Raw genomic sequence first — 23,612 nt, 5'->3', positions numbered from 1 at the left:
TCCGCAGAAAGCAGTAAAATGTGCGCCGTGCAGCTGCTGCGGGTGTCGGTCCACGAGCGGATCAGCGCCGCCGCTGAAGACGTTCTGCTGCGGGTGGAAACGGGAGAAGAACCGGCGGAAGTCCCGGCGCTGAGAGCGCTGCTCACCGAGCGGCTCGCGGCGGCCGCGGAGGAGATCGTCGGTGTGTTCGAGGAAACCGTGGCGGAGTACGAAGCCAGAGCTGAGCGGGCAGAGCGGGAGGTCTGCCGCCAGAGGAGGCTGCTGGAGGCCGTGCTGAAGCCCGAAGTCCGGCTGCACAGAGCAGGTCAGTCCCGGAGGAAACCCCGGACATGCTAACGCTAGCTGCCAGCGGCCCCCCCAACATCCAGGTTTCCACTAAAACCCGGAACTTTTTCTGAGGTTTTCTGACTCAGTCTGAGAGAAAGTGATAAAAACTACAAGTTCTGGCTTTAAACTGTGAAAACATCTTAATTTAAACTGAAATAAAACAACAAATACTTCGTTAGCGGGTATAAACCACAACTCCCATGAGCCTTAGAGCCTCAGCAGCGCCAGCAAAGCCTTCTGGGAGCTGTAGTTTTATCCTGCGCTCTAATACCCTGAATGATAACAGTGTAGTGTTTCATTAAAGGGGCTATATGTTCATTGCCTTATTGTCAGTGGGCTCAAAACTCACTCAGAAATGAAGCACATGGCTGTTTTCTCGCTTGCATCAGTCACTGTTCTGCTTTTAATGTGAGGTCTCCGGGTCGGATTCAGCCCTGTTCGTGCTCCCGAGCGTCTCAGACTACAGCGACAACACGGCAGCTAACGACATGCGGTCCACTAACACCATAAAACAACCGGCTCACAGCAAAACACAGGCTCCACGTAAGGATCCAAAACAACAATAAAGGTTTATGTGCTGAAGCCCATCAGACCAAACAGGTTCAGATGATGTCGAGTAAGAACAAAGTGAGCATTAGTAAAGCTGGAGAAACATAGAGAAAGTCATGTTAGCTCGCCGGCTAACGCTGAGCATGTTATCCTGTGCAAAGTTATATCGTTTTCCGCATTACTTCAACAACTAACGCGACCCGTGTTACCATCCTGAGTACCGCTGTTGATTTAGCCTGCAAGAAAGGATGTAAACGGTAAAAAGCAAATGTGGAGCGATTTGTTTCCTAACGTTAGCCTATAGCGATGCAGCCAGCAGCAAGTGTGACACAATGTTATAATATTCAGTCCAGCTCACTACCCGTTTCATTATCATCCAGTACATGTAGCTGTGCTGACACTCCTGAGCCTCCGGTGAAAGATGCACAGATAGTAAAGATAGTTACTGAAAGCAGCAGGCGAGCTAACGATGTAGCACGTCGGCTAAATGCAGTAAATGTACCATTATCATGTAACAAGCGTGGATTAGTTCAACCTGCAGCTGATAACAATATTACTGTAACGCTGCAGTGGGAGGTTACCTGAGTTTCCAGCATGTTGTGTGAAGCTGCCTCCCTGTCTGTCTATAGCCGCCGTCACTCTGTCTTTTTTCCGGGAGGATTGCGCCGATATGCGGCTCGCTGCACTGAATGAAGTAACGTTACAGCGCCGGTGTTGATCTGCCTCTGAGACGGGAACGTTGAAGTAACAGAGCCTGAACATGTCTGAGTGAAAAGCCACAGCTGCATGCTGGTGTTCCTGCGTTTATTTCAGGATTTCTGTATTAAAGTATTTCGGATTCTGCTCGCTCATGAGTTAAAGCGAGCGCGAGGACGAGCACACGCCTTGTTGCAGTCTTAAAACCACACCGCTAGTGGGTCAGTTTGTCATATTTGTTGAAACTGTCTTTATACACATATTGAAAAGTGAGGTGCTCTGAAAAAGAGAGTATAACAATCGGCTGTCTGTAGTCCTCTCAGGGCTGCAGTAAACACAGCCACTCATCCCATTCACACCGAATGCACTGATTGGCTGACTGACTGTCACTCTCCCTCGCTGCCATGGCTACCAGCCCTGCTGCTACAGGAGCTGCTCCCGTACGCGCACCCGGTCAACTCTCAGACCTGACAAGCGAAGCGGTTAGACCGGTGGGTGATATCTGCGTTCAACAATGGTGACAACTGAGGAACACCGAGGGGCGGTCACAGCGTGGTGGCTTTATTTCTGCTGGACAGGTAATCTGGCTTTTATCATGTTGATGGGAATTTACTTTCATTGCTAGCAGATGTAGCTACCTACGTAGCGTTCAGCTAACTGTAGCTACCTACGTAGCGTTCAGCTAACGGCTGCTATGAGTGCAGACTGGTGGAGCGAGCCAGAGTAACATATAAGAGATGATGAATTCTCTGTAGCTGCAGCTGAGTTCGAAAACAGCATCGCAGCGCAAGCTGGGTTTTCCGACGCTAATATTAGGTAGGACAATGCGGGGGTAGACTGCGCCGGTTTAGTTATTCATCATCTAGGGTTACTATGTTTACACTTATCTTTACCTTGTATCTAATCTGTTTGTGTGATTATCTTGTGTCTGCACTTGATGTTTGACTGAATGTGCTGATGTAGCTGTGTAGTTATGAGAAAGACATTTCAACGTTAGTGTACATAAACAATGATGGCTAAAGTTCCCCAAGTATCTGTGTTTCTGGTATATAAGCTACCTGTAATATAGTTTGATATTGTCCGTAGCTAAACCTACTGTGTGAAAACCTTTGACTGTAACTGGTGCTGTTACTATACTTATTTTACACGAAGTAAAAAATCCTGTATGTTTTATTTCTACTGCGCCCTCAGGTCACCTGCAGTCTTCCAACACCCTGTGCTTCTCACCAGTATACGCTGATTGGACCCTGCTGGCTGGCCTGGACTACAACCACCGTGTCCACAGACCAGCCAGGAGAAAAGCTGATGACACAGTTCAGTATGTTGCATTATGAGAACTCTTGTGCATTTTACTCAATACATTTATAAGTGATGAGTCAAAAAATATTAAACAGCATGAGGAATACTGATAGATGGTGCTGATTTACGGTTTTGATTGCATTTTATGTGGAAATGCAAACTACTGTATGAGAATAATGTCAGGTGTTAGAAACGTTTCACTAAGCTGATCCTCCTTTCTGTATTATCAGGTGCAGCAAGGTGTACAACAAAAAGTCCAGGAAGAGGAGCTTGTACTCATTGAAGGTGGAGAAGGACTAGAGTTACATCACAGACCTCCAGAGTGCCCTCCTCCTCCTCCTCCTCCTCCTCCTCCTCCTCCTCCTCCAGTTGTCTACTACTGAGGAGCTGCCTAGAAGCAGAACCAGGAGACCTGATGATCCCCGTCAACATGGGGTTCAGTCAGGTGTCCCTGCCCTAACTGTGTTGCTAGATACAGCAAAATATAAAACAAAAAGTAATATGGTTGGTTTTGAAATGTGGAAATCATGTCAGAGAGGTGACTGTGATATATTTAATCATCTCCACAGCAGCGATACGATGCTACGAGTAAAGTCTGAACTGTCTTCATAATCAGTCAACATACATCTGGACACACCTCGTCTTTCTTCCTGTATATACTTATTTTTATTAATTTTTAAAAAAGGATCTATTTGTGATAAAGGTTGTAGTTTTAGTAGTATTTAATAACAATAAACAAGTGTTATACCACATTTGGATGTCATTATTGGAGACATAAGACATCAATAGTTGCTTGATTGTTTATGCTGCAGGTAAAGAAAAGGCATTTATCATTTTCAATGTTTTATTTAAAAAAGAAAATATTATCCAGAACAGGGGAAAATATCTTTGTATTTTCTCTACCCTCCTGGCACAACAATGTACAGGTATTCATCCGCACAGTGGAGGGGATTATTTGTGTAGCAGTTAGGGACATTACATCTTCCACCCTGCTGGGATTAAACCTCTGTATTGTCCTGGTGGATCAGGAGAACAGTTGCATATCTTCCAGAAACAGCAACTCAGCATCACGACTCTGTGTCTAAGTGCTCCACACTGCAAACTGTCTGTCTGCTGCCTGACTGAACTGTCTGTTACTCTGTCCTGGGTCTGAAGATCAGCCTTGTGTGGTGCATGGAAACACTGTAGTCTGGATGTTGTCCACAGTCCTCAGATTCTGGTCTGTAAAGGAATATATAGCTGTTAGAACCCCAGATAGGAAAGATCTGCTTTATAGGACAGAACATTCATCAACATGATCAGATATTTTTATTGAAAAGGGCTTTGTTGGTCTCTAACAGGACTTCTGTGTCCACATTACACACCAGTGGCCTGTACTTCAAAGCGGGGTAACCGGCTTATCCAGGTAACTTCAGGTGTGACTTCCTGATTAACCCGCACTACGAAAGGTGGATAGGTGTTACCCGAGGTCTGTTGCCATGGCAATTTACGCCACATCTCTAAACTGCTCCGAGCAGGTTTTGTTCATGGTTATCTTGAGGTTACCCTGCACGTGGACTACACACCTCATCTGTACTCAGTGTTAATGATGAAGTTTTAATACACACAGCTTCATAAAATACTTTCAGATTCCATCCTGACTTGTTTCTCTTCGGCTGAAATGAAGTTATTCTGAACACATCAGCATCACGTTCAGACAGCGAGCCCTGCAGCCGAGCTGTGATTTTAGGGAGGCGATCTTAATTAAGTAACGGGACAGTTTCTGAGATGTATCATTGAATTCTCCTGAGTGTTTTTACATATTTAGATTGACTGTTTTACCTGTCCAAAAAATAGGGAGCCAGGGGTTAATAAACCGAGAAACAAATCCTAGATGAAAGTGTCAACTTTACAGGAACAAAAATCGGAAATTCCCTGAAATTAATGTTACAAAAAAAAATCAAAACTCACTCTGGTGTTTTCTTCTAAATACAACCAATCCAAGGCAAGGTCTCTGAGGTGCATGATGGTGATTGTGGGCTAAACTCAGTATTTCCTCACTGATAAATAATAAAAGAGCCCATAAAACACATAATAGAGAAAGAGAGAACAACAGTGAGAAGATAATTAGGCTACACATTAACTCCATGTGATGCCAACAAGCCTCTCTGGCTTTGTCGTCCGCCACGATATTAGATTTAGCCGTTAACTAGTTCATTACATTCATCATATCCTGACACAATCAATGTGAGAAATACGGAGCATGCGCCGCTGTGAAGAAAACTACCTGCACGGCCGAACACGCCCCTTTTATGCGAATGTGCACCAACTCCTGTTAATACGGACTCAACTAACCAACATCTTATCCACTGTCATAGTTTAACTCCAGTGTAGCGGTCAGAGTTTGTCAACCCTGAGTTTGCCTGAAAACCCCGAGTTAACTCTGAGTAGGTTGAACTTCCTTCGTAGTGCAGGCCACAGGTCATTGTACATTACATAGATGAGCTGATTGCTGAAGCAGAGCTGCAGTTAGTAATTAGTAAACAATAAAAAAGTAATAACAATAGTGATGGATTACATTTATATATCACTTTATTTTTTACACCCAAAGGCCTTAGGGGAAAACACCAGAGAAACTTTGAGACAAGTACACTGGGACATAATGTATAAATGTTAAAATATATATGTGTATATATCAGGGTGTCCGCGGGGTCTTAAAAAGTCTTAAAAGGTAATAAATCAATTTTGCAAAAATTAAGGCCATTAAAAAGTCTTAATCACCATTTAACTAGGTGTAGGTGAACGTATTTATATATAATGCATAGCCAAAAATTCTAGACAAGCAGAGAGTAGCGACTGTGTGATTCGTTTCTGTAACGTTAGGCACAGGGATCTACCGAGTGCCTATTTCACTCTTAAATGCTCCAAAAAATAGATCTGTACAAACCGTGAAATGACTTACGAGTAGAACCGACCGTAATCTCCCACCCTGCCGGACCCGCAATGCTAATCGTCCAAAACATAGTCAGAGTGGCGATCAGGAGAAACGTTATTAACCCGGTTGGCCGGTCGCTCTGTGGCCACTTGAACAGCCCCGTTCCTGAAAAACAAGAGCGAGATGCGCCGCCAGCGGCTGAATTGGTAAGACAGAAGACAACAGGAAGAATTCAAGGAGCGTGTGGGTTTGGCTAACGTTAGCTGGCTAATTAGCTAAATCGCTGCCTTTTATTGAAACATGTTCAACTTCTCATAAAGCCGATGCTCTCGTCAGTGTCACAGTTTGTGAACAGATCAGTCAAAGCCTGTATGGAGTGGGATTTAAAAAAGAAGTTTGATGTGCTGCAACAAACTTTATAAATGTTGAACTCAGTGTTCTGCATAAACGGTTCTGATTATTGACGAGTTAGTAGCCTAAAATAAAGGTTGGATACTCTCATGTAGCCTCGAGCATTTTTCTTGCACAAAGTTAATGGAAAAAAAAACAACCCCAAACTGAAACAGCTGTAATTTGAATTAATATTTTACTTGTGGTAAATTATATTCTATTATAAAATTAAATTATATTGAATATCAAGCTTAAAGTTTATTATTACATTAACAATATACTTTTAATTTAATGTTATAATATTATACTACATAGTAGTATTCAGACTAGTTCCTCACTACTTACGTTATTCATTACTCAATTTATTCTCTTCATCTTTGTTCCCTCCTGACCTGTTTGAATGTTGTTGTATTGATCAAGTGGTCGATGAAAGTTATCACATGTATCATTGCAGGCAAGCTCACATTATCTAGTTTAAACTAACTAAAACACAAAATTACACTGTGTTTCACATGATCTGCTGTAATGTTGCGTACATAAACGTCACAGCTTATGTAAGACAGTTTTCACAGGAAATCTGACCAGTCCTTCATATAGAAAACGGTTGGCCCATACAGGATGTTATAGGCGAAAACAGTTGGCCCATACAGGATGTTATAGGCTACAGAGAAAGTTGGTGAAAGCCTCAATTTTTAGTTGGCATTACAACCTGATGACATATAGGCAATAAATATGTTAGAAATGTACTTACATTCCTTTTTGAAGGTGTGTGGCTGATTTAATCGGTTAGCTCAAAGTGGCGCGGCAGTCTTAAAATATGTTGAAAGGTCATAAAAAGGGATTGAATTTTACTGGGATTTAAGATTCCCGTGTATATACCCTGATATATACACCTGTTCATGTGCCGTTGTTGGAGTGTGAAGCTCGACGCAGGTCCTAGAATATGTACTCCTTAGCTTGCACCTCGTCCTCCCCGTCCTGCCTCTTCTTCTTCGGACCCTGGCTGCCCTCCCTCCTCTGCTTCGCCTCGACCCCGGGCCATTCCCGGTCCTGTCCTGGTCTGTGCTTGGCTCTGGAGTGCAGTCCTCATCAGAGACAGTAATGCTGTCACCGTGGACGCTCTAACATGCAAAACAACGTACATGTTAGGAGTCTAACACGAAATTCACGTTTGTGTAGTGTAACTGATGGAAACGGGAAAATGTGTATCCGCCTGTTTGTAGCTTTGCCCAATGTTACCGCAGCTGTTAGCACGGCTACCTGTTGCTAACAGTTAGCTAGCCAGCTCGTTACTGAATCAAAGTCAGTCTTTTTAAACCTATTCAATATTAACATGCTAGCTTGATAGTGAGCACTAACAGCCGGGTTAGTTGTTTATTTTCATAATGATAAAGTTAAATGTTTTCTTACCCCCGATGTGAGCCACTGCACTGCGCTACTCTCCGTTTGTCACACTGTGCTCGTCCACCGGTGGTGTCGGCAACGCCCGTGTACGTGTTTTGGGGGCGTGGCTTTGGAAGGAGCCCAGAAGAACCCTGCCTTTAATGTTAAGATAATTCTTTGAATAGAATGAGACTTTAATATAAAATGTTTTCCTGACTTTTTCCTTTTGTAAGGAGCTCTGTGACCTGACATTTTAATTACTCTGTTGATGTGATCAGACAGCAAACGTCATAGAAAAATAATCTTTTTATTAAACAGGAGTTTCCCACCTTTTTACATAAAATACAACAAGGGATTAAACTAACAATGTTTCCTCAACGACATGTGTTCACAAATCTCTACTGATTGTTTTGTTTGAATTCTTTATAACTTGCATTACATAAAAAGGTGAAATGTGGCTTAAAGAGATTTGATGAGACTCTACTGGATTAAAATTCAATAGAATACTAATGAACCCGACCTACTGTAAGGTATTAGTGTAGTCTTGCTGTGTGCTTTAATGTCTGTCTGTATGTTTCCTTTTATATCAGACATCCAGCAACTGTTGGGGAGCAAAGAAGAGCCCAGTCTGGACCAGGAGGACCCACCAGAGCCCCTACAAATTAAAGAGGAGGGGAGCCCCAGTCTGGACCAGGAGGACCCACAGCTTCCACATATTAAAGAGGAACAGGAGGAACTCTGGACCAGTCAGGAGGGAGAGCAGCTTCCAGGACTGGAGGAGGCTGATATCACCAAGTTCCCATTCACTCCCGTCCCTGTGAAGAGTGAAGAAGATGATGAAGAAGAGAAACCTCAGTCCTCACAGCTTCATCAAAGCCAAACTGAACAGATGGAAGCTGATGGAGAGGACTGTGGAGGACCAGAACCAGCCAGGGACTCTGATCCAGATAGACTTTCACGATCTGAGACTGAAGACTCTTCTGAGAGCGAAGACAGTGAAAACTGGGAGGCGACCAGAGAACCTCTGTCAGGTTTAAACTCTCATTATAATGATGAAGTCCCTGTCAGTCGTAGGACACACATTACCGACAATAAACGGTTTAGCTGCTCTGAGTGTGGGAAAAGATTTATTCAAATGGGAGATTGGAAGAGACACATGAGAACTCACACAGGAGAGAAACCATTCAGCTGCTCTGAGTGTGGGAAAAGATTTATTCACAAGTCTTCTTTGAAGACACACTTGAGAGTCCACACGGGAGAGAAACCGTTTAGCTGCTCTGAGTGTGGGAAAAGATTTACTCAAAAGCGACATTTGCAGATGCACATGAGAACTCACACTGGAGAGAAACCATTCAGCTGCTCTGAGTGTGGGAAAAGATTTACTCGCAAGTCATCTTGGAAGACACACTTGATACTCCACACGGGAGAGAAAGCATTCTGCTGCTCTGAGTGTGGGAAAATATTTACTCGAAAGGGACAATTGCAGACACACATGAGAACTCACACAGGAGAGAAACCATTCAGCTGCTCTGAGTGTGGGAAGAGATTTACTCTAAAGGATAATTTGCAGAGACATGTGAGACTTCATACAGGGGAGAAGCCGTTCAGCTGCTCTGAGTGTGGGAGAAGATTTATTCAAAAGTCATCTTGGAAGACACACTTGAGAATCCACACAGGAGAGAAACCATTCGGGTGCTCTGAGTGTCGGAAAAGATTTTCTCAAAAGTATAACTTGCAGAAACACATGAGCCTTCATACAGGATGGAAACCATTCAGCTGCAGTGTTTGTGACATAAGATTCACTTATCTTTATCAACTCAAAAAACACAAGTGTGGTGATGAGTCCTCACATGGAAACCAACCTGGGGAGAACAAGGAGGCAGAGCCTCGAGCCAGCAGCTCAGCTGAAGACATGGAAACAGATGGAAAGAGAAGCTGATGGAGAGGACTGTGGAGGACAGAACCAGCCAGGAACTCTGATCCAGGTAGACTTTTACAACCTGAGACTGGAAACAAGACTGAAGACTCTTCTGAGACTGTTGACAGTGATGACAACAAGTTGTCTACAGAGAAGCATCAGTCAGAGTGTGATCAACTATTTTCTGGTAGAGAATATCTGCATTGTTGGGTATCGGTTAAAATTTTACTGTACCCAGTACTAGGGGTGGGAATCTCTGGGCACCTCACAGTTCGATTCGATTACAATTCAGAGGGCTGCGATTCGATTATAAAACAATATTCGATACATCTTGACGCATCATTTTTTTTCTAGACAGGATCTCTGGATAATTACTAAGTAATTGATTTGTGTAATAAAATCCAAAAGAAACATTAATTAATTAACATAATTAGCTTAAAAGGACTAGTTTGCATCCCTAATTTACTTTATTAACCTCAACTCCATGGTCCCTCATTTCATTAACAGCCAGTTGTCAGACTCTGAACACTGAAATATAATAATCATGATGTACAGTATGTGTACAGGACAGAGCTGCACACCAGTTTAGTCTAAGCTTGTGCCTGATGTGTTCAGTCCTTGACTGGTAACCTTAGGTAAGTTAGAATGACATACAGCTGAACTAATTAACATTACTTTGTTGCTAATTTAACTAACCGTTATAAACAGCAAAAACGTGCTAGTGCTAACAGCCTTAACTTTTCCAGCAGGGGAAAGACTTTTATTATCGGAAACACAGTGACCTACGCTGCACGTTTACTACCAGACAGAAACTTACTGTTAATATATTTCACCACTAACTTTCACCGTCACGTTCTGCCGCTCGCTCTCTCTCACTCGCTCGGCCTCACACACAGGAAACGCAGAGAGCTGCTGAGCGTCGAGTGTCACCATGCTCGCAGTGTGCGAGTTAAAATCATTACTTGCGCATTGATATTAATGATATTGTGACATTTTAGTGGGGTGGTTATTCATTGTGTGGTTATGGTTAATACAGGAGAACACTGGTCTCTCTGTGTGCGCTCCACAGACGGTCTGGGCGCTGCTCTTCCACGAGTTCCGCCTTACCCGTTCCATCAACATCACGTTATCAGTTAACATTTAATAATCGAGTTTTAGACATTTGTTAATCGAGCCAGAATCTTCCACGTCCGCATTGTGATGCATCTAAGAATCGATTTCTTTCTCCCACCCCTAACCAGTACCGAAACCAATTCAATTTTATTTATATAGCGCCAAATCACAACAACAGTTATCTCAAAGCGCTTTTCATAAAAGAGCAGGTCTAGACCGTACTCTGTGATGACCCTTAAAGTGATACAGATACCAACAGAGTACTTCATGCGATACCTTGCTGTAAAATGCCACCTGTTGAAGCCATAGTAGTTAAATGGGAACCCAATATTATTCTTTGTTTGGTTGTTTATTGGCTAGCAGGGATCATACAAAGAAAACACTGTTGCAAATAATTTGTTACATGGCTGTTTTTCCTCAAAAGATTTAAAAGTTCAAGTCAGATTTCATTCAAATGAACACCAATTTTGATATGGGGTTCTACCCATTTGCGAGTTTTGGCTTTTTTACATGCAGTCAGCAGAATTGCCAGGAGAGTTCTATCCTTTGAGTGTATCTGTGGAGGGACACTACACAGGTAGAGAATATCAAACCGAACATTTCCTCTAAATTTCAGGGCACGCCCAAAGAATATGATAGTGACCTGCGTAACTGGCCTGACATTGGTAACTCCGACTGTTAGAGACAGTCTTATGTCGTGTTTGTAGAGGGGTGATAAAGAATCTAGCCATTTACTTCCAACTGAATTCCCTCCAACTAAGAGAGCTTGATGTTTTCCATTGTATACGACAGACAGTCCGCCATTCTTCCCCAGTGAGAACTCCATTACTTTCCCTGTCCCATTTCTCCATGTCCAGGAAGCATTTGTATATCTTGGAAATAATTTCAGCAGTAGGTTCAGAGTTATAAGCAGATCAAAAAAGTTTCATCAGTCCTACCTCTAGGTTTAACATGTCAACACCCTTTAGGGTTTCTCTCAAATAGTGTCGTATTTGGAGAAACCTATAGAAGTCCTGCTGTCCCAAATTACTCCTCCCTTATGCTTTTAAAGCTTTTTAGAGCACCCTTGTGTATCAACCTACAATACGCTGTCACTCCCTGCCCTACCCACCTACCAAATCTTTTTTGTCTGAAAGATTCTTGGGTAGTGTTACGTCGGAAACTATCGCCTGGAGTGGGATCCTGTCAGACATTGCCAACTCTAGTTCCTTCCACCTGGACAGATACCCAGAATCACACCAGCATACAAGGGGTCTCACCTGGGCTGGCTAATAATATTCCAAAAAGAATGGAAGTCCCATTCCCCCATCTTCCTTTTATAGCTGTAAGGTTTTACATTTAATTCTAGGTTTTCTGCCATTCCATGTATACCTAGACATAAGTTTGTGCCATTCCCTAAACTGATCAGCTGGCACCTCCACAGGGAACAGATACAGCAGCTGCGGCAGGATATTCTTTTTCACTGATTCTACTCTAGATCCTAAATTGAGGAGTGGAATAGCATTCCACCTTCCCACATCTACCTTTAATCTGGAATTCAGTTGTGCAAAGTTGATATTGAACAGGTTAGCCAGGTCTTTTGGTAAATGTAAACTTAAATATTTACTTATTTTTGAGTAATATTCATAGGGCGATCATAATTAAAAGCCAGAACCTGTATCTTTGACACATTATTTATTTAACAGGGACAATGCACAATATATGTACTGTACCAGATTTAGCTAAAAGCTGATTCCCATCTGCAGTCCCTGGGCAATAGCGTGCAAAATATTACAAAAAAATAAATAAAACCAAACCTTACATTTCATAAATAAATAGATAAATGCCAACCAATTCAAATAAGCCAAATTTAACAAACTAAAAACAGACTCAAATATACCAAACCTCCCAAAACCATAATAAACACAACATCAACAATCCAAATAAACCAAACACACAGATCAATGACGTCATACCTGACTGTCCTTCAAATATATTTTCACACTACCTTTAAAAGTTTTAAATGTACTGCATTCTCTGACACTCAGTGGTAAAGAATTCCACATCCCAGCTTCCTTTACTGAAAAGCAGTTTTGTCCAAATGTCGTAGACCGTAACTTAACACAACAGTCGGGAAGCTCTTGTTAACCTTGAGCCCGGTCTGCTTATTGTTACATCCTGTTTGAGAGGTAGTGGTGCTAAGTCATTATTAGTCATTACAGTCTTATATACTCACCCAACATTGGACATAAACAGGAATTCAACAGGTTATGCTTTTTGACTATATTACAATAATGATAAGAATTAGTTTTTTTTTTTATCCATGACTTTCAATGCTTGTTTGTACAGACTCTGAAGTAGTTGCATTAATGTACCAGTTGTTTGAGACCAGGTTGCGCTACAGTATGAAAAATATGACAGTATCATTGCATGCATGTACAGTTTTGCTGCATTTGTATTCATTTGATTTCTTATTAATCTGATTATACTTGACTGTTTTTGAAATTTTTGTAATATGTTTTTTGAAGGATAGACTGCTATCAATAATCACACCTAAATATTTAACCTGCTGAATATCCTGTACATTTTGTCCTTTAATACTAATCTCAGGAGGAGTGCAATTACTTCCTCTAATGGAGAAATGCATACTAACTGTCTTGGACAAATTTAGTGTCAAACAGGAATATGTCATCCAATCTGCGATTTTCTCCATAGCTCCAGTGATTAGAGATGCAGCTTGCTGTTTAGATTTAGCATGGACATAAATAACCGTATCATCTGCATGCATTTGAATATTAACTTCTGGACAGATGGATGGTAGATCATTTATATAGATACTGAATAAGAGAGGGCCTAAAACTGAACGTTGCGGAACACCAGTAGGACAATCTAAGAATGAAGAGGTTGTTCCTGTAATTCTTGTACAGTGTTGTCTATTACGCAAATATGAAGCCATCCATTCAGTAGCATTTGCTGAGACATTATGAGTTGATAATTTAGATAACCACATTATGATTGACTGTATCGAATACCATTTTAAAATCTATAAAGATGGCTCCTACCACCCCTCCTTTATCCAACATGCCTTTTAACTGTTCCAATGTCTTCAATCTCTGTTGAATGTTTCGATCTAAACCCAAACTGCATTTTGTTCAAAGAATGGTGACCCAAGTTAAGTTGGTTAATTAGCTGTTTGGTCACAACTTTTTCAATTACCTTAGATGTTATTGGAAGGATACCAACTGGTCTGTAGTTGGCAATTTCAGAGTGGTCTCCCTCCTGCAGCTTTTAAACTCTCAGGTAACACAGCTTGTCCAAAAGAGTTATTTATCAGCTGTGTAACTGAGGAACACAAAGTTATGGCATTCCTCTTTATCAAGCAGGAATCCATCCCATATATATCCTGAGCTGTTGAGTTCTTTAAATCTTTAAAATATTGGCATTGGTTGGCACCGATGATCTTTTCTGCAGTCCTGACTGTCCGTTGTAGTCTGCTCCTGTCCTTTTTGGTGGCAGATCCAAACCAGACAGTGATGGAGGTGCAGAGAACAGACTGGATGATGGATGTGTAGAACTGGATCAGCAGCTCCTTGGGCAGGTTGAGCTTCCTGAGCTGACGCAGGAAGTACATCCTCTGCATCCTTCTTGATGATGGTGTCAGTGTTGGGCTCCCACTTCAGGTCCTGGGATACAGTGAAGCCCAGAAACCTGAAGGATTCCACAGCAGACACAGGGCTGTTGAGTATGGTGATGGGGGGCAGAGTGGGGGGGCTCCTCCTCAAGTCCATGGTCATCTCCACAGTTTAGAGCATGTTAAGCTCCAGTTTGTTCTGACCGCACCAGAGAGCCAGCTGATCAACCTCCCGTCTGTAGGCCGACTCATCACCGTCCCGGATGAGGCCGATGACCGTTGTGTCGTCAGGGGCATTTCTCATTTAAATGCGACATCCTTCTGATTACATCCTGTACAGTTTGGGTTTCCAAAACATCATTCCACTGAAACTCACTGAACTAAGGAACATTCCATCCCTTTACTCCTTTTCGAAAACTACCAAACAGTGGTTACTGGATTATCAAATGTGCTGTCATCATCTGCAGTGGTGCTTCTTGTTTTCACTGATTATTTGTGCTTATATGATGTCTTTTATGTGTCATGTGGTCCTGACATGGGAAGACATCAGTATGCTGCTTACGTGCCCTTATTTGTGCTCCTGTTTCAGCCTGAAGCAATATTTTACTCACTTACCAACAACAGAAAGAACACATTTATTGCCAACCCACATTGCATCTGAATTTAAACAATAATTGCTACATCTTGATTAACTTATATAAACGAAGGGCTGCACGATTAATCTAATCGCAATTATGCCTGGATGGGGTGAAACATTACACAAAGTTTGACGTGCTACAGCAAACCTTTAAATTATGATTATTGACAAGTTAGTTCTTAGCATTAACACATTAGAGACCGATGTAGAGCCTTTTGCTGCACAAGGATTTAATAAATAAAAACAGCTCACAGAAATGAAACGGGTGGAACTGGATTTAATATTCAGCTAATGGTAAAATAGTAGGCTATTATATGAAATTATAATGAATGTTGTAATTTATATATTTACATTAAAAAAACAGTATACTATTACCTGAACATTATACTCTTTATTTAATGTTATATTATACTAATACACATGTATACTAGGTCCTCCTCCAGGTTGTGGATGGTTTCTCTGCAGTGGACGGATGTAGATTTAGCCCGGATGCCAGTGTGCCAATATGAGCTCCTTCTAGCCGCCTCCTTGTGAGCGCAACACCTTGTTCTGTTTTACTAAAGTTATTGTTATAAATATTATTCAGTAATCTTGTTACCATTAAGTGTGGTGTAGGTGCTGCTGGTGTATCGTGTATCCGTCCCTGGTTCAAAAATTACCCATATCCATTCTGTGATGAGTGTTTTTTTTAAAAACTGTTTACAATGTGGCAAAATCAGTATTTTTGGACTGGTAGCCAATAAGCTACATTTCTTATATTCTTTTGATTGTTGTGTTGATACTAATACTAGCTCCAGGATTTCAGAAACCAAAGAAAAATTACAAAATTCCCCCCCAAAGATTTGCTCTCTTGATCTCTTTTTTTAAAGGGGCATTATGTAGTTTCTGGCGGCCACTAGCAGTGCGGTTCAAAGATTGCAACCAGTCGTGTGCTTGTACGCGTGCTCGCTTGAACTCATGAGCGAGCATAATCCGAAACACAACCGCTTCCATACAGAAATCCTGAAATAAACGCAGGAACACCAGCATGCAGCTGTGGCTTTTCTCTCAAACATGTTCAGGTTATGTTACTTCAGCGTTCCCGTCTCAGAGGCGGATCAACACCGGCTCCGTAACGTTACTTCATTCATCGCAGCGAGACGCATATCTGCGCAATCCTCCCAGAAAAAAGGCAGAGTGATGGCGGCTATAGACAGACAGAGCTGGAAACTCCCACTGCAGCTTTACAGTAATATTTTTATCAGCTGCAGGTTGAACTAATCCACACTCGTTACATGATCACAGTACATTTACTGCATTTAGCCGACGTGCTACATCGTTAGCTCGCCTGCTGCTTTCAGTAACTATCTTTACTATCTGTGAATCTGTTACCGGAGGCTCAGCAATGTCAGCAAACAGGCGTGTGCTTCATTTACAAGTGAGTTTTGAGCCCACTGACAACAAGGCAATGAAAATGTGATTTATTTTAATCTAAAACTTACATATAGCCCCTTTAAGTTTTATGGCTAGTGATGTCCTGAACTTACAGTTTAATTGACATGCGTGCAACTGGATAAAAGTAAAAGAATGGAAAAACAAAAATTACATACAAAACACAGAAGACTATAAAGTTTAATATGATAGCACACACAATATGGAAGTAGTATGGAAATGGCACACAGTTTATCAATATGCTAATTATTTCTACTACTTGTCACAAGATGTCTCCAGCTTCACTGAAAAGTCCGTTCTCAGTGTGTTTGCACTGGAGCTTTCTACATCACATTTGTGTAAATTGCATACTGCACTATGATTGGCTTCCAAAATAGTTACACATTTATATATGTTAGACTGAGATTTAGGGTTAATACAGAGTAATCAAGCATATGTTTATATTTATATTCGATTAATTAAATTCATTAGACACCCCCCACCCACCCGTAATCAAACAGACATTTCTGACATCAAGTGTGGCTTTTTGCATTTCATGGGCAAGGCTTGGCGTCTGGGAGAGGTTCACATCGTTCCACATCGGCCCTAATTTGTCCCATCTGAACGCCGTCATACGTCCCAGTGATGGATGTCGTGCGGGTCGCCCCGTCACTGTAGGTATGCGAGAGTCTTGCTGTCAAAGGGATTTGAAGTTTGTGGTCACTCCGCATCATTTTAACTATGCAGGAGTGGTTTGGTGGGACTTTGACATTCACAGTAGTAGTTTCAGTGACCTCCTCTGTCACTGTGGTTCCACTGGAGACTTGGTATGTCGTCTCTGCGCTGATCTCAGTGTTTTCGGAGACTAAGCTGGGGAGGCCAGCAGTGATACTCATTTTAACACCAACTTTGATAGCAAAGGTGGATTCCCACGTATACTCCACCTTGTTTGTCTTTGAGATGGTATCTGTTTTAATCACTGTGTGGCATTCATAGTTGCTGACGCTTGATTTGTGTATCATGTTTGGAGGATAGCTTATTATTGTAGGATCAGCAGTATTGTAAATGACATCATAGATCTGCTGGCTGATTATATCATCATGTGCGGTCAGGGCTTGGTAGTATTTGTACCAAATGTCTCCACCGTCCCAAGCCAAGAAGAAGGCCTTATCTTTAGTAACTATCTTACCAAGTCCATATTTGTTCTTTCCTACGTATATTTCCTGCCCAGGGCAGGTTCTGACTGAATTCTGGGGCACGTTGCCGTATGAATCATCTACCCACTCCAGAATATCGAAGTTGTCTTTGTTGACTAGGAGCTCAAAGTCGGTTGTTTTTGTGCCGCGATAGAAGCAATAAGAACCCCTGCTGGGGGTATAATAGCCAGAGTTACACCCGTATTTGCATACATAATCAATGCGGTTACCAGCGTAATTATTGACAATTGAAACGGCATCGTTTGGAAGAATGTTGTTCCAGGTCACCCACTCCAGGTTAGAGCCATCATCAGACTTGATGGAAGAAGACTGAACCTCAACATGCATCTTCTGCCTTAGTGTATAAACACTCAGGAGAGGTTGATCTGTTGTCATCCATCTGTCAGTCAGGTCAGATCTACCATTTAGATCTGAGTCTGTGAAGGAGAGAAAGAGAAAAGGGAAAAGACACAGACAAGAACAGTGTTTGCTTTAATACAAGATACAGGGCTTGTTTTAAAATAAGAAACAAAGCAGTTAATTGTTTTGCTCTATTCAGTTTTTTAAAGATTGAGGTCATTAACTGGTCTCTTCCTGATTCCTGGTGTTTCTTTTTTTATCATTTGGACTGGGCTGCAACTTTTAGCCTACAACCACGCTCCCCAGAGGATGGTTAGCTATGTAGTGGGTTGAAAACATACACCCTGTTTGGTTTGATTTCAATTGCATTTTAAGTCACCACACAGTGATTTCACATCCATGCCACTAGAGGGCGCATCACACTTTAGTGGTAAAGGATTGTTTCCCGCCCTGAAGTTAACACCAGCTCAACTTGTGTGTTTCTTCTATTCTTTATTTTCAGTAAATATGCTTTAACTTGATCGTACATGGTAGGTTCTGTTGAAGTTGAACGTGTAGCTTATTAAATTGTTTTACACGGGTCGGTTTAAGAAACGTGTTGGAATGTTTGCAGACTTCTGTCGTGTGAAGTCGTGTAGAGAAAGCGGACAATACAGCAGAAAACTGTTTTTCATGCAGTACATTTTTCCTGATTGTTGTATTTAGCCTTACGGACGTATTTGTGGTTTATTGGCAAAACCAGGCTTATTGTGATGTAGTTTTTAAGTGAATATGTTTTATTTTCAAGTGAATGAGTTTAAAGCGTCCAAGTAGCCTAACTGAGTTGTAGCCTTGTGAAGTAAATGAACAAGTTACTGTTACTAGCTCAGTGTTGTTAAATATCTATGAGAACAGGACTACCAGTGAATGCCAGATGTAACCACTGACATGTTTGATACCTTTTACATGTTTTGTGAGGGAGAATAAATCCTACTGCTCTGAAGTTAACACCTGTTCAGTATGTGTGTTTCTTCTATTCTTTATCAATGTCAGATTGAGGACTTACTTCCACCTTGACCGTCAAGAACACTAGTAAGTTACCTCAAATGACATTTGATTGGGTTTACAATTTTACATGATTACAAAAGAGAGGGAAGTAAAACGCTCAAATGGATTATTTTTGCTTACTTGCATAGAACAAGTGATAACTGACAAAAGGAGAGGATTAGAATGTAGAATATATATTTTAACTTTCAGCTAGAGTTGTATTTTCCAGTTTCATTCCCCACATTGTGTTTCCTCTAAATGCATTCCGCTGCTGAATCACGACCGCCGCGCCTAAAATTTCCCACGATCATTAAACTATGCGCTACAAATGTTTTCACTGGCACAGTGAGCGAGCACGGCAGCACTCAACGCTTCCTCTCCTCGTTCTATGCAGAACACACGTGACAGATGGCGTTATAAGAGCAGCGTAACTCTGAATCAGGAGGTGCGTAGCGAGCAGTAGTTAGTCTAGTGAGTATACTGTGATTTTTCCCTCCCAGCCTCATACTCCCCCGTCCCACCGTGACGTCCCATAAGCGCCACTACCCTCACTAACAGTATGCATGTACAGGTAATAGAGAGCATTCTGAAGTACTGCTTAGGCTATGTGTTGTCAACAGCGCAAAGACTTTAACAGCCAATGACATTTACAGGTGCTGAAAAACTCCTAGAGGAAACACTGTACTGGGGTAGAGGCAGAAGTCTCAGAGCTCGAGAATCTGCTTGGCTGCATAGCACAAACGGGTAAGTGAGAAAACATATTTAGCTTGTGACTTAGGTTAAGAGATCCTTTAAAAATCAATGGTAGTGATGAAATACCAACATTCAATGTTTATCTATAAGCCATTTTTTTCCATTCCCCAAATTCCTAAAACCAGTTTGTGTTTACCGTTTCTTTGCTCTGCGTTATTCCCAGTTTCTAGAGTGGCCGAAGACAGAGCCGGCAGGGCCAGCAGCAACAGCACTGACAGCTTCATCTGAAGATGAAACGCAGAACAAAGTCACTGTTAATTACCAGCAGTTTATAATACAGCATTAAACCAACCCTAAAACAGAAGCTTGTTAAAGAATTCAGCACCTCAAATGTTGAGCCATCAAAACATTCTGAACATGGCAAATTTGTTTTGAAGAAGTAAAGTAATAATTAAAATACTTTGACTGAAAACTTTAATATTGAATGGTACCAGGAGAAATAGCTTGAAATTATAACAAAAAGTATTTCATGATACAGCTATTAATTTCATCATGTTTGATCTTGTATGTTTTCATCATTAATAATAATTATAATTTGATAATTTAATGATCTTGAGGTGAAAACACAATAAAAAGTACTCACCTTTCCAGTGTCCCAGTATCACTTGATGTACCTCCAGTCTCCCTCAAGTTTATATAGTGTAGCTGCTTCATACTGCAAATACCTTTATTGCGTCTTGGCTCTGACGTTGACCAATAAACAGCAACAGGTCCAGTGGTGTGATAGAAGAAACATTTTTCTCTTTGTTTCACCAGGTGTGCTTCTTCCAAGAAGGTTGTTTTATTGCCCATTTTAATGTATTATAAAGATCATCAGCTTATTATATAGCTTTTAGCAAAAACGGTCTATACTAGCTAGTAAACTCCAACTTAAAAGAATTAATTTAAATTAAATGATTGTTTTAATTTTTAATCCATAAGATGTAATTCCTATGAATTTGTGATCCTGAATCACTGTGTGTCACATAAAAAGCCTATTTATATAGTACATGTCAATATAACTTATGAACAGGAGAAAAGAGCAATATTTTTGCTCTTTGAATAAGGGAACATTGTTTATATTGCTATTTAATAATTACAGTAACAGCAACATGTGTTTTAACTAATTAGCTAACTATCTTAAATGTAGCTGCCTGACTTTCTAAGGACTCGCCTTTACACCAAATTGTGACTGCAGAGGAATGGTTGCTTTTCAGCGGTAGGGCAGAGCGGGGTAGTTTGTCACACTGTTCATAACTCCAACACGCTCAGTCTCAAAAATCGCCACTTGTTGTCATGACTTGTTTTATGGTCAACTTCCTGTTCACATGTGGTCACGGTCACTTAAATCTGAAGTTAACACAATTTTCCTAATTTTCTGCTTCTGATTTGGACAGCCGTATTACAGCCGTATGACGGGCGTATGACGGGCGTATGACGGGCGTATTACAGCCGTATGACAGGCGTATGACGGGCGTATGACGGGCGTATGACAGGCGTATGACGGGCGTATGACGGGCGTATGACGGGCGTATGACAGCCGTATTACAGCCGTATGACAGGCGTATGACGGGCGTATGACGGGCGTATTACAGCCGTATGACGGGCGTATGACAGCCGTATAACAGCCGTATGACGGGCGTATGACAGCCGTATAACAGCCGTATGACGGGCGTAGGACGGGCGTATGACGGGCGTATTACAGCCGTATGACGGCCGTATGACGGCCGTATGACGGGCGTATTACAGCCGTATGACGGGCGTATGACAGCCGTATAACAGCCGTATGACGGGCGTATGACAGCCGTATAACAGCCGTATGACGGGCGTAGGACGGGCGTATGACGGGCGTATTACAGCCGTATGACGGCCGTATGACGGCCGTATGACGGGCGTATTACAGCCGTATGACGGGCGTATGACAGCCGTATAACAGCCGTATGACGGGCGTATGACAGCCGTATAACAGCCGTATGACGGGCGTAGGACGGGCGTATGACGGGCGTATTACAGCCGTATGACGGCCGTATGACGGCCGTATGACGGGCGTATTACAGCCGTATGACGGGCGTATGACAGCCGTATAACAGCCGTATGACGGGCGTATGACAGCCGTATAACAGCCGTATGACGGGCGTAGGACGGGCGTATGACGGGCGTATGACAGCCGTATAACAGCCGTATGACGGGCGTATGACAGCCGTATAACAGCCGTATGACGGGCGTATGACAGCCGTATAACAGCCGTATGACGGGCGTATGACAGCCGTATAACAGCCGTATGACGGGCGTATGACGGGCGTAGGACGGGCGTATGACGGGCGTATTACAGCCGTATGACGGGCGTATGACGGGCGTATTACAGCCGTATGACGGGCGTATGACGGGCGTATTACAGCCGTATGACGGGCGTATGACAGCCGTATAACAGCCGTATGACGGGCGTATAACAGCCGTATGACGGGCGTATGACGGCGTATTACAGCCGTATGATGGGCGTATTACAGCCGTATGACGGGCGTATGACGGCGTATTACAGCCGTAGGACGGGCGTATGACGGCGTATTACAGCCGTAGGACGGGCGTATGACGGGCGTATTACAGCCGTATGACGGCCGTATGACGGGCGTATTACAGCCGTATGACGGGCGTATTACAGCCGTATGACGGGCGTATGACAGCCGTATAACAGCCGTATGACGGGCGTATTACAGCCGTATGACGGGCGTATGACGGCGTATTACAGCCGTATGATGGGCGTATTACAGCCGTATGACGGGCGTATTACAGCCGTATGATGGGCGTATTACAGCCGTATGATGGGCGTATTACAGCCGTATGACGGGCGTATTACAGCCGTACGACAGGCGTAGGACAGGCAAATTAAAGCCCGGGCTATTATTCAAAGTTTTATGGTTTTTTTAGGGCACGTCCCTAACCTGTGACAGTCCAAATGACGTTTTAAGCATTTTTAACAAACAGATGAGTCAGATGGGGAAAGTTTTGCGTGACTCTCTGCAGGAACCTCTCTGGACACAGGTCTGTGTGACGACCTGAACAACAGAGTTTAAAAGTAACTGATGCATAGATATGTTTAACTCTCTTCATGCAGTCTGACTGACAGAATACAGCTTATTACTGGTCATCTGGAAACTTCAGACGCAGAAACAGACAGCTTTGAAGTTTTGCATGCTGTACACAGAAACACTGGGAGGAAAACGTTTCATCAGCTCAAGAGAATCAGCACTAATTAAACTCTGTCCCCAAGTCATCATAACTGTAATGTCAGCAGCAGCCAGAGCGTTTACTATGTAATCTATGGTCAGACTAAACAGAACTCACAGAGGCAAAACCTTAGAATGGAAATAATACATTTTGATTTGTATTCTTAGACAGAACTCAAGAGATAAGTGCTGTGGAGTTGTTTTTCATTATCTTAGAGTAATCAATATGATTGAGAGGATCTGAGTCTTATTTTTTGTGTTGATGATTTTGTTCTGTTTTGTTTTTGTTTAGTATAAAATAAGTACTAGTCATTCAGATCGACACTCCATACCGCTTGGTGGCGGTAATGCACCATTTCGTTGTGTGCAAATAAAATTCCATAAAGAAGAAGAAAACTCGCAGAGGCTTTTATTTTGAAGCCACGTCCCGGAAGTGAGGCGGGTTCCCGGGCTCGGCCAGTGAGCGCGGAGCTTCCAGCCTCTTTGGGACGGATCAGCTTTGTCCCGTTGTTGTGCTGAGAAAGAGTCTCTGGCACCAACAGCGAGGAGCCGCCAGAGCCTCCGTGTGTCCGGATAAAGCTGCTGCTCTCCGGCTTCACCTCGGACTCATCTCCCGGGAGCCTCCGGAGCTACTGGAGGTAGCTTAGCATGCTAACCGGAAGTTAGCCACAGTGCTAGTTAGCGTGAAAACGGTGTTTGTGAGTTCGTGGAGAAAAGTTTCGAGCGATGGAAATGAGTAAAGTCCAGGTGCTGAGAGCGTTGGTGAAGCAGCGACTGAGTGCGGCTGCTGAAGAGATATTCGGGCTGTTTGAAAGGACGATATCAGAG

General features: G+C 42.4%; 2 protein-coding genes across 2 annotated transcripts in view; one reads left to right on the top strand and one right to left on the bottom strand.

The window, feature by feature from the left end:
- The window catches only part of LOC123976544 (zinc finger protein 2 homolog), a 192,147-nt gene that overhangs the window by 16,363 nt on the left and 152,172 nt on the right, over positions 1–23,612 (top strand). The gene's annotated exons all lie outside the window — the stretch shown is intronic.
- On the bottom strand, positions 16,427–20,972 carry LOC123976578 (natterin-3-like). The gene is made up of 3 exons (XM_046058871.1): positions 20,165–20,972; positions 19,718–19,805; positions 16,427–17,879 (listed from the first exon to the last, which is right to left on the bottom strand). Exons 2-3 carry the CDS (start codon positions 19,803–19,805, stop codon positions 16,801–16,803), a joined length of 1,167 nt encoding a protein of 388 aa, XP_045914827.1. The 5' UTR covers positions 20,165–20,972; the 3' UTR covers positions 16,427–16,800.

Source organism: Micropterus dolomieu, linkage group LG09 (genome assembly GCF_021292245.1).
Source record: "Micropterus dolomieu isolate WLL.071019.BEF.003 ecotype Adirondacks linkage group LG09, ASM2129224v1, whole genome shotgun sequence".
In the NCBI taxonomy this organism is placed as follows: Eukaryota; Metazoa; Chordata; class Actinopteri; order Centrarchiformes; family Centrarchidae; genus Micropterus; species Micropterus dolomieu.
This window is presented reverse-complemented; position numbering and strand designations above follow the sequence as displayed.